The following is an 11,874-nucleotide window of genomic DNA, read 5'->3' as shown; positions in this document are numbered from 1 at the left end:
TGCAGTTAAAAGGGACTTGATTTGAATGTCTCAGCAGGTGCAGTGGCACCGGAGCCAAAAGCTCCAGGCACCCCACTAAACCCAGATTTCTGCACGAATTTAAAACTAAACAGGCAGTCAAAAGTGCAGCTACCTTACAGATAACAGGGTCATGATTTCAATAGTGCAGAAGGTTCAATGGCACCTGGCCCAAAAGTTGTTAGAACTCCTCTACACAAATAATATTGCTATTACATCAATTCAGTCTATTATTCACCTTTTTCATTTCATTTTTCAACAATTTGCTATTACTTATCCGCACTATACCCCTAGTAATAGCACAATATATTGACTTTTTTTTACATAAACAGGTCATAGCACTTTCACAGAATTTCAATAAGGTATATGGGACAACTACTCAGCAAGCTTCAACTTACAACAAAAAAACAACTTATTATTAATCACATAGGCGAAACCTAATGTATTTGCCAGTGCTTTTTAGTGAGCTAAACAAGACATGGCTATAACCGGTGGAGAATGTAGGATTTTCAAATTGCACGTATCATGGGGGAGTGGGGGGGGGGGGGGGGGCGGGCCCCGATATATTTGTTTCAGCTGCTAAGGAGGGTAGGTGTGACCGCTCAGGTGGGGCCAGGCGTCCAAAGCTCCTCCCACTTCAAGGAAATCATTCTCCAGCGTGTATATGTAGTTAATAAAAGTGTCATGATGAAGCAATGCTTCCACCTAGGTAGTGGCATATTAACTGTCCCTGCTCAGCTGAGGCGTCACCTGCCTCCATTCAAGGGTGACTGACCTGTAGCTCAGGTGCCGGAGAAGCAGCGCGCGCCGACCTGGGCAGGTGAGGTGAGGTGAGGTGAGGTGGCGCTCTGAGCCAGGTCCGGTCCCATCGACTGACTGCACGCGCTGAAGGGAGATGGCTCCGCGCGGGCTCCTCGTCTTCTGCGCCTTCCTCAAGTTCATCGATGCGGACAGCTTCCGAGAGCAGGCGCTAAGAATAATGGGGGCGACCCCTGTCATCGACGGGTAGGTAAAGCACTTCCGAAAGGTCACAGCCACTTTTTTTCTCCATAATTTCTCTGTGTTGCTTTTGTCACGAGGACTGGAACAAACACGTGTTAGTCTAACGTTTTACATGAACACATTTGCACAAGAGCAAACCACTAGAAAGGGATGGTTAAAACATTCCAAAAAGTGTGGCACAACACTTGAGTTGTGTGATAGAGTTCATATCAAAGAAGACACGGCCCATGAATACCTTTTGGTAAATAATAAAACATACATATATGTTGCTCTTTTTAGCTGCTTAAGCTTAATTAAATGAGGAAAACTGATTTCGCGTGAAACTTATTTAAAACTCGTTTGTCATATAGCGCCTTGGATCGTACTTTTGTCATCTGTAGGCACTATAAATACCGAGTATTACAACGGCCCCAACAGCGCTGGGATGCCTGGCTTCACCTTGGGGGTGCCCAGGAGGGGGCATCTCACAGGGAAAGCCAGGAAGGGTTCCACAGCGGTATACAGCGCCAGGATGCCCCAAGATGGGGCGGCAGTGCGCTACAAGTATACACACATTTACATTTACTTAGTCTGATATATCTCCCATTTGAATGTGGATGCATATTTATTTGTTCCCATGTATATGGAAGGGGGGGCAGGAACAATGGATTAACACTCTTGCCCCTTTTTTCTCTGTGGAAAACCTTATGTAATGTAACCCTGCCTACTTTTGGTTTGCTCTTTTCCCATTTTTCGAGGCGCAGAATGGTAAAAATGCATTTGCTCTATCTTTGCCCGGGTGCAGAACTTTCCATTACATTTCTATTAACACCACAGTGGTGTTAAGGGAATGCGAAGCACTATTTTTCACAATGCACATTGTGAATTTAGTTGCCTCTCTGGGTTGTGAAGAAGGAAGTGTCTGGGTCACTGAAGGTTCCTATCAAGAACTCCCGTGCCTTCTGCTCACGATGCACGACCGCACAGATGAGTCCGAAGTTAGTTCATTTTCATTGCTCATCCAGACACTGGACTCTTTGCTGAGACTGCCACCATTGTGAAAATGTATAGGTTTGTTTTCTGAAAGTGATACCCTGGCGACCAAGAACCGGCCCGAGGCAACCTTCTAATTTGACAGAGTTTAAGGAGACCTGTGCCACATTCAAACCAGAGTGTAATGACAACAGGGCGAGCAGTTTCAAGCTAAATGGGTGTCACTAAATGCTGCAGATATGCTGCTCACTGGAGTTTGTGAATTTAGTCCCATCAGTCCAGACCTCGGATGCCAGTGCTGGCTCCAAGTGGACTTAAATAGGTGCTATTTCCTCCGCTCTTGTCTCTTGCCGCCCTCCAACCACAGGAGACAGGGAAGCCACATTTACTAATGCGTGCGTTAAAGCCCTCGGAATCGGCCATACCGTGTGGAATTCCTCATGGTAATTCCATGTCCGCACCAGTATTCTCCATTCCAAGGGGGTTAACTTGTAATTGCATGGTAGGTGCCCGAGCCCGGTTCTAGAGTGTGAGCCGGGCCCACCCAAGGAAGATTCTGGCCTACCCAAGGCTATTCAGAAGCCAGCCTTCTTGAGTTAAAAACGGTGCCCTGATGTACCAGATTGAGACAGAGGGATCATTCTAATGGAATTCCATCCGTTGATGGAATGGGGAGGGTGCTTTGCACGGCTTGAGCGATGGAATAAAAAACTGAACTGAAATAATTTTACATTTAAAGAAAAATATTACTAGAAACTGGTAAAACGAAAATGCATTTCTTGACAATGTTGCAGTGAAACAACTAATTTGCCCTCTATCTTGGAGCAAAAGGAGGGGGTTAAAGCAGAGGAGAGATAAGCAAAGGAGAGAGACAAAAGGAAATGAGACCGTAGTGGGGAGTAGAAACCAACAGAGAGGAGAAGAAAGAGTAAAAATAATTGAGGGAGAGAAGAGCGGGACAAAGGATAGAGAGGAGGGAAATATATCTGGATAAGCACATGGAGGGGGTGTGAGTAAAAGGGACAAAGAAAGGATGAAGTGAGGAAAGAGATTGGTGTAGAGAGAGAAGACTAGGAAGCAAAATTGTAGAGAAGGGAGATGGCAAAGAGAAAAAGAACAGTGAATGACAAAGTGACGGATGGATGCAAAGGAGGATGCTAGACGTTTTCAGGTCAGTAATAAGAAAAGGATGGGTCAAGGCCTCGCATACACTTCATAGTTCTGACCTTCTAGCAGCACACAACTTGAATTAGAGGCTGGCGATACACCGAGAGAGGGCCTAATCTGGAGTGCTCACTTGTGGATTTTTCTTTTTAAAGGGATAATATGATGAAATAACTGCTTGGTAGTTTTACAAGAACTTAAAAACGACCCTGAAATTATTATGTCTTAGCTGAAACTACTTACAACTGTGTATGCGGATTGTCGTGCCATTTTGCCTACATTATTTTCATATTTGGCAATTACTGAAATATGTACATGTACATATCCCTCCACTATCCTTCTCAATCCAAATAACTGATTAACATATCCACCACTCAAATGACTTTCCTATTTTCAGTATACTAATTCACCACTAATCCTTTCTGGGTTCAAAAGAAGCATGCTTCTCGTCAAACAAGCGCTTCAGCACTCCAGCAAGTGTAGCAAGCGCTATATAAATGCAAACCTTTTTCCCTCTTCTATCCCTCCACTATCCTTCTCAATCCAAATAACTGACTAACATATCGACCATTCAAATTTCTTTAATATGTTCACTATACTAATTCTACAGTAAATCAAAAGGAGGGAGAAAGAAGGGTTTGAATCCTTGCTTTATATTCAATATCAAAGGGGAATGGATCACTTGACCTGAGTAACCAGGGTTTGCAACATATGCGTAGGGTACCGATAAAAAACCCTCATTCATGTACTCCAGTCTAAAGGGTGGTATATCTTGGTTAAAATACGTGATAGAATTATCTTTGGGTTTCTTTAGTAATGTGCTTCCTCCATCCTGAGGTTAACCAATGGTTATTGCAGTAGTGATCAACGAGAACAAGATGGGGGGGTTAGAGGTGCTCTAGTGAGGGGAATGTGATGTTAAAAACTTGCATACCTAGACTCGTGTTTTAATCAGTCTAGATTAGAGATTGTTTAAAAACCGTGTCGTGTGTAGGAAGGCCTCTTATTAGTCAACCGCACTGAAGTGTCTATAAAAAGGTCAACATGTTTCAGCCTTTTGGGTTGCCCAGATGGGTCAGGAGGCTTCCTTCAGGACCAAAAAAGGGTGGGGGGTGAGGGGGGGGGGGGGGGGGGGGGGGGGGGGAGGCCGTGTATTGTCAGTCTCCTTGGCCAGGGTTTTTTTTTACCTGGTTCTGACATGGTCAATTAGTACCTTAAGTCCTAGTTAAAAGGCTTCTTCAGGTAGCTGATGAGCTTATAACCTACTGAGGGGTGCAGCACGACTTGTGCTGGCTCTTCCATAGGCAATTTACAATACAATACAATCAGCAATGGTGATGGTCAGTGGATCTCTGAAAAATCGGAGTTAGAAACTGAGTAATGGATCTGGATCAATATGGAAAACCAGTAAAACTTACCACTTATGGTTATCAAAGTACACAGCACATGGTGTAACGTGTGCAGTCGCGGCTCCTCGAGGGAGTGCTGTGGGACAGGAGAGGGCTGGGGGTGGGGGGGTAGTAAACTCCGGCATACGGCAGACTGGAGTTGAGTACATAAATAAACCGAATTACATTGCACGTGCTGCAACGTCATTTGCGTTGCAGCAAGCACAATGTAATTCATTTTATTAATTTATTTATGTACTTAAATACGGTCAGCCCTATGCCGGAGTTTACTACCCGCAAATCAAAAGGGAGAGAGAGGACTAGGTAAGCCAGTCCGGGTCCCCTGGTTATATGTAGAGATATCAATATAGGACTAGCTATGTTGTGTTAGAGGAAACTCAGAAGGTATATCTGTGGGCAAACCCTTAGGTTTGGTCATGAAGCCCTCACACACCAACCTAGTTGGTGTCATGCTTCATCATCGGGCCCACCACAGTGACACCGAATGTGTCCCGGGTGTGCTGCGACTCCAGATTACTGAGGAGCTGGTATTCTTACTGAGTGTGCAGTGTTGGTGAGAATGAAGGTGAAAGGTTTTAAAAGCTATACAGGTGGTCCCAGTTCCCGAGGGTAAGAGGTAAATTTAATACCTGGGCCCCTGTTAGCAAGATAAAAAGGCTGTGGACGATGTGGAGTATATTAGGGGCTCCTACGTCCTTGTGGTCTACATGTTTCAGCCAGGCCTTTTGATTAAAACTGGCTTTCCTCAGGACCAAATGAGTATGTGTGGGTGAAAATAAACTATATTAAGTGAAAGTGTGTGGTAAAAAAGTGTTGCACTCGCTAAGGTGCCGTACGTGTAAGAGGGGGATTCCCTCTGCTTTACTGTACATAAAACACAAAGACAGTACAGACATACAAAAAGAGTCATTGAGAATGGTATTAACCAAAACACAACAAATAGCCGGCTTCTGGTGTGCGTGAGCGACCTAGAGCGGCAAGTAACAATGCCATGAGTGTGCCATGGCTAAGGTGAACTATGGCGGTTAAATATTAAACGCAGTGGCAGTGGTGGGCTACACAGCGAAACAGGCATAGCGTGAGGTACAGGTAAGTATGGTACATAATTCCTCACACTTGCTACTTGCTGTTAAAGCCTCATGGGTCACTTGGCAGGGAGGGAAAGAAGATCCTAAATGTTTGTAGAGGATTACAGTTAGGATAGTACCTGTGGAGAGAAATTGTTGCTTACCCAAAGCGTTGTGCAGAGATCAAGCTTACTCACGGTATTTCCGATCAGCGGTTCCTGCGACCTATCGTCCTGCTCCAGTGTCCCGAATGAGCTTTGCCAGAGTCAGGTATGGGCTTAAATAGCCGGTTTGATTGTTATCACCTGGAGAGGGGAGAGGGCGCGGTCGCGTTTCCTTTTTAGAGCGCGGGCGCTGGGAGCTAGCGGTCTGCGTGTTGCGCATGCGCGATGTGAGGTTTCCAGCGCATGCGTGGTAGAGGTGTGTGCGAGCGCTATCCATTCGCGCATGCGCCATGGTACCAGGACTAGGTTAGCATAGGTAGTGGCATGTGCGCGCGAGTGCGTGCGCAACGGGAGCAAAAAGGGGAAAGAAACCCGTGTGGGTCTTTTAAGGTTTTAAAAAAGCAACAACAGCGATTGCAAGGTATATAGGCAAAGAAGGCAATTACAGAGTAGGGACAGACCACGAGTCTGAGCGCAGACAGGGATACTGACCAATACTTTACATAGGAGTGTTTATCTCGCCAGAGCATTCCACGGGATGGAATCATTGAGCCCCTCTATATGGGTAGAAAGGCGGTAAATCCAGCGTTGCTCTTTGGTGAGCAGAGTCTTCTCATCACAAGCTGAAAGTGCGAATTGTTCGATGACCGTCCAGGTGAAATCATTCGGGGTGTGATTTTGCACGATGAAGTGCTGGGTCAGTTTGCTGATGTTTTTACCACAGCGCATGGTGCTCCTGTGTTCAGTCATCCTGGTTCTAACCTTCCTGGTCGTCATGCCTATGTATCTCAAGCCACAGCGACAGGTGATTAGGTATACTAGGTTAGATGAATTACAGTTCGTGAATTGTCGTTGTGTCCAGGTTTTTCCATCTTCCAACGACAATGTTTTGGAAGGGGTAGTCAGGTGGCAGACGCTACAGTTGTAACATGGTTGGTGGCCTGTTAGTTCTGGTAGGCCCCAAGTGTTTAAAATTGTATGGCCGGTTTGCTGTGTTTTTCTGGGTCTCGTGGTTACCAGCTGATCCTTCAGATTTTGTGCTCTTTTGTATGCAAAACGGGGGAGGTCCCAGTTCCTCGCGCCTGAATTGATGATCTTCCAATTTTTGCGAATTATGCTGGAGACCTGATTGGAGGCGGTGTTATAGGTGGTGACACACGTCATGATGGGTGTTTCTGGTGGTCTGACCACGGTCTCAAGAAGGGCCTCCCTGTTTTGGTTGCGTGCTCGTTTACAGGATTTTGTGATGATTCTGGATGGGTAGCCACGGTCTCCCAACTTGTGGACCAAGGCTTTTGACTGGTGTTTGAAGTCATGGAGGTTGCTGCAGTTCCGGCGAATGCGCAGGAACTGTCCAAATGGCAGGTTCTCTCTCAAAGGTCTGGGGTGGAAACTGTCAAAACGCAACAACGAGTTCCTGGAAGTCGGTTTGTAATGAGTCGTTGTGGTCAGACCCCCCTGATCAGCTTTTATGTTGAGGTCCAGAAACGCCAGTTCAGTAGAACTGCTAGTGCAGGTGAACTTTAGAAAGGGATCAAGGCTATTGATCCAGGTGAGAAAATCTTTCAATGTCTCCTCATTGCCTTCCCAGACAATGAGGATATCGTCAATATATCGACGCCAAATTGTTATATTTGCTGAGTAGGGGTTCGTGGGGGCTTCGATATTTGTCTGCTCAAAGTGGTGGACATATAGCCCCGCCACGCTCGGCGCAAAGACACTGCCCATCGAGGTACCATTCGTTTGTAAGAAGAATGTATCTTCGTATTGGAAATAGTTCTCTTTTAATGCCAGCGTGGCGCAATCCAAGATGAAGTGACGGGGTGTACGATGTTGCCAGTCAATCTCCATCAAGACATCATGGAGTACCTTCAGTGTGGCATCCTGAGGGAGGCTCGTATATAGGCTCTCCACGTCCAATCCCACCAGGAGGTGTTTGTCTCTATCGAAACTGACATCCTTGATGATGTTAAGGAGGTGCTTCGTGTCTTTGACGTAGGATGGAGTTTTCTGAACCAATGGGTTGAGGTAGTGATCGCAGAACCGTGATAACGGTTCTAGGAGGGACTTTATCCCTGACACTATGGGTCTGCCCGGTGGTGGGGTGACCCCTTTATGCACCTTGGGCATGATGTAAAAGTAGGGTACTTTTGCATCACGTGTGTTGAGATACTCAGCTTCTTGCTTTGAGATGTATTCTGCGTCAGAAGCCTCCTGTACTAGTTCTGTGATCTTTTTTTGTAGATCTTTGGATGGGTCTCTCAGTAATTTTCTATAGTTACGAGTGTCGCTTAATAGTCTGCGGCATTCGGTGTCGTAGTCGATTTTGTTCATGATGACTATCCCTCCACCTTTATCTGCTGGTTTGATTATGCGGGTAGGGTCATTTTGGAGTTTTTTGATGATCTCCCTATCTTGAAAAGACAGATTGTTGAAATGGTTTTGGGGTTGCAATTTCTCGACTTCTGAGTATACTGCCAACTCGAAGGTACTGATCTCCACTGGCACGGTGGCAGGTGGTGGAGTGAAGTTGGATTTGAGTTTCAACCCAGTTTCATTAGTGGTTTCTGAGTCAAGAGGTTTCTCCTTGTTTTCGAAAAACGCTTTTAGCTTTAGTTTTCTAAAAAACTCGGCCAGTTCGACATGGAGTTTGAAAGTATCTAGTCTGATGGTCGGGACAAATGACAGTCCTTTGTTCAGGACATTGGTTTCTTCATTGGTGAGGGGTACGTCGGAGAGGTTGAATACCAGGGTGCCGGTATTGGTTGGTTCAGCTATTTGCTGGGGCCCGCTTGCTCTTTGGCTTTGTTCCTCGTGTTGGCACTGACCGGATCCTCTTCTGTGGACCACTGTGCTGGTTGAGGCGCCCACTGTACTTGCTGTGGTGGATTCCTTCTCTTGCCACGGGGTCTGCGGCCTTGGCCTAAAAAAGGATATCGTTGATTTGGGTTGTTCTGGTAGTATGGTACCTGGCCAGGCGGATATAAAGGTGGATATCCATAATAAGGAGGCATTGGGCCAAATGGAGGAGGGCCGAAGTTCTGGAATTGCGGGGGGCCTTGCCATGGTTGTGCTTGTTGTTTCCCTCCACGGCCTCTCCCTCTGGCTTTGTGGGATCCATTACTGGAGCCGCTGGAAATGGAACTAGTATCTCCTGAGCTGTCCGTGTTCTGGCCTCTTGTGGGTGCAGTATACGTGTCGTCAGCATAGGGATAAGTTTTTAGATAGCTGAAGTTTTTTAGATCCTTCTCGAATTTCTTTATCTTGGTTTGGGTTAGGTATTCTTTGTAATCGTTCATCTCCCGATTTTGATCTTCCAATTTCTTTTTGTATCCTGTCAGAGTGGTTTTGAAGTGGGTCTCAGTTGCTTGGATCTCTATTATAACTGCGTCTGAAAGGCGTTTGGCAGTTTTTATTATCAAGATGAGCCAGTCCCTGGTGCAGTGCCAGGCTATCTGAGCCCAGTCTTTCCTGAAGGTGACATCATCAAGGAATATTCTGGGAGCGTTGGTGACCAGTAAGCCTTTAGGCGCTGTGTTGGTCCTCAGGTATTGTGCGAGGATAACGCCATGCAAAATAGTGCGTATCCTGTTTCGCTTTTTCTCAGTGAGAGTGTCCCAATCTGTAGTCTGCGCTATTGTTGTTGCTGTGTTAAAATCTGCCAAGAGTGTGGGGTCATCGAGGATTTCAGTGACGTCATCCTCGGTGAATGTTAGGCCTGTGTTTTGTGCCATCTTGTATCAGTCAGGTGTCTCTCGCAGCTGCGCGCTGCCAATTATCAGCAAATCAAAAGGGAGAGAGAGGACTAGGTAAGCCAGTCCGGGTCCCCTGGTTATATGTAGAGATATCAATATAGGACTAGCTATGTTGTGTTAGAGGAAACTCAGAAGGTATATCTGTGGGCAAACCCTTAGGTTTGGTCATGAAGCCCTCACACACCAACCTAGTTGGTGTCATGCTTCATCATCGGGCCCACCACAGTGACACCGAATGTGTCCCGGGTGTGCTGCGACTCCAGATTACTGAGGAGCTGGTATTCTTACTGAGTGTGCAGTGTTGGTGAGAATGAAGGTGAAAGGTTTTAAAAGCTATACAGGTGGTCCCAGTTCCCGAGGGTAAGAGGTAAATTTAATACCTGGGCCCCTGTTAGCAAGATAAAAAGGCTGTGGACGATGTGGAGTATATTAGGGGCTCCTACGTCCTTGTGGTCTACATGTTTCAGCCAGGCCTTTTGATTAAAACTGGCTTTCCTCAGGACCAAATGAGTATGTGTGGGTGAAAATAAACTATATTAAGTGAAAGTGTGTGGTAAAAAAGTGTTGCACTCGCTAAGGTGCCGTACGTGTAAGAGGGGGATTCCCTCTGCTTTACTGTACATAAAACACAAAGACAGTACAGACATACAAAAAGAGTCATTGAGAATGGTATTAACCAAAACACAACAAATAGCCGGCTTCTGGTGTGCGTGAGCGACCTAGAGCGGCAAGTAACAATGCCATGAGTGTGCCATGGCTAAGGTGAACTATGGCGGTTAAATATTAAACGCAGTGGCAGTGGTGGGCTACACAGCGAAACAGGCATAGCGTGAGGTACAGGTAAGTATGGTACATAATTCCTCACACTTGCTACTTGCTGTTAAAGCCTCATGGGTCACTTGGCAGGGAGGGAAAGAAGATCCTAAATGTTTGTAGAGGATTACAGTTAGGATAGTACCTGTGGAGAGAAATTGTTGCTTACCCAAAGCGTTGTGCAGAGATCAAGCTGTGGTCAGACCCCCCTGATCAGCTTTTATGTTGAGGTCCAGAAACGCCAGTTCAGTAGAACTGCTAGTGCAGGTGAACTTTAGAAAGGGATCAAGGCTATTGATCCAGGTGAGAAAATCTTTCAATGTCTCCTCATTGCCTTCCCAGACAATGAGGATATCGTCAATATATCGACGCCAAATTGTTATATTTGCTGAGTAGGGGTTCGTGGGGGCTTCGATATTTGTCTGCTCAAAGTGGTGGACATATAGCCCCGCCACGCTCGGCGCAAAGACACTGCCCATCGAGGTACCATTCGTTTGTAAGAAGAATGTATCTTCGTATTGGAAATAGTTCTCTTTTAATGCCAGCGTGGCGCAATCCAAGATGAAGTGACGGGGTGTACGATGTTGCCAGTCAATCTCCATCAAGACATCATGGAGTACCTTCAGTGTGGCATCCTGAGGGAGGCTCGTATATAGGCTCTCCACGTCCAATCCCACCAGGAGGTGTTTGTCTCTATCGAAACTGACATCCTTGATGATGTTAAGGAGGTGCTTCGTGTCTTTGACGTAGGATGGAGTTTTCTGAACCAATGGGTTGAGGTAGTGATCGCAGAACCGTGATAACGGTTCTAGGAGGGACTTTATCCCTGACACTATGGGTCTGCCCGGTGGTGGGGTGACCCCTTTATGCACCTTGGGCATGATGTAAAAGTAGGGTACTTTTGCATCACGTGTGTTGAGATACTCAGCTTCTTGCTTTGAGATGTATTCTGCGTCAGAAGCCTCCTGTACTAGTTCTGTGATCTTTTTTTGTAGATCTTTGGATGGGTCTCTCAGTAATTTTCTATAGTTACGAGTGTCGCTTAATAGTCTGCGGCATTCGGTGTCGTAGTCGATTTTGTTCATGATGACTATCCCTCCACCTTTATCTGCTGGTTTGATTATGCGGGTAGGGTCATTTTGGAGTTTTTTGATGATCTCCCTATCTTGAAAAGACAGATTGTTGAAATGGTTTTGGGGTTGCAATTTCTCGACTTCTGAGTATACTGCCAACTCGAAGGTACTGATCTCCACTGGCACGGTGGCAGGTGGTGGAGTGAAGTTGGATTTGAGTTTCAACCCAGTTTCATTAGTGGTTTCTGAGTCAAGAGGTTTCTCCTTGTTTTCGAAAAACGCTTTTAGCTTTAGTTTTCTAAAAAACTCGGCCAGTTCGACATGGAGTTTGAAAGTATCTAGTCTGATGGTCGGGACAAATGACAGTCCTTTGTTCAGGACATTGGTTTCTTCATTGGTGAGGGGTACGTCGGAGAGGTTGAATACCAGGGTGCCGG

At 46.0% G+C, this 11,874-nt stretch overlaps 1 protein-coding gene across 2 annotated transcripts in view; it reads left to right on the top strand.

Moving 5' to 3' along the window:
• Positions 1 to 612: 612 nt before the first annotated feature.
• Positions 613 to 11,874, top strand: part of DPEP1 (dipeptidase 1) — a 199,145-nt gene continuing 187,883 nt past the window's right edge. The window contains exon 1 of one of the 2 annotated variants that reach the window (XM_086945795.1): positions 613 to 1,023. In XM_086945795.1, the coding sequence (XP_086801921.1) occupies positions 914 to 1,023 (110 nt within the window). In that variant the 5' untranslated portion in view covers positions 613 to 913. The remainder of the gene's footprint in view (positions 1,024 to 11,874) is intronic. The other variant, XR_015302468.1, reaches the window with a different exon arrangement.

This window comes from Lissotriton vulgaris, chromosome 12 (assembly GCF_964263255.1).
Source record: "Lissotriton vulgaris chromosome 12, aLisVul1.2, whole genome shotgun sequence".
Classification (NCBI taxonomy): Eukaryota; Metazoa; Chordata; class Amphibia; order Caudata; family Salamandridae; genus Lissotriton; species Lissotriton vulgaris.
Note: the sequence above shows the minus strand (reverse complement) of the source record. Positions and strands in the feature narration are given on the sequence as shown.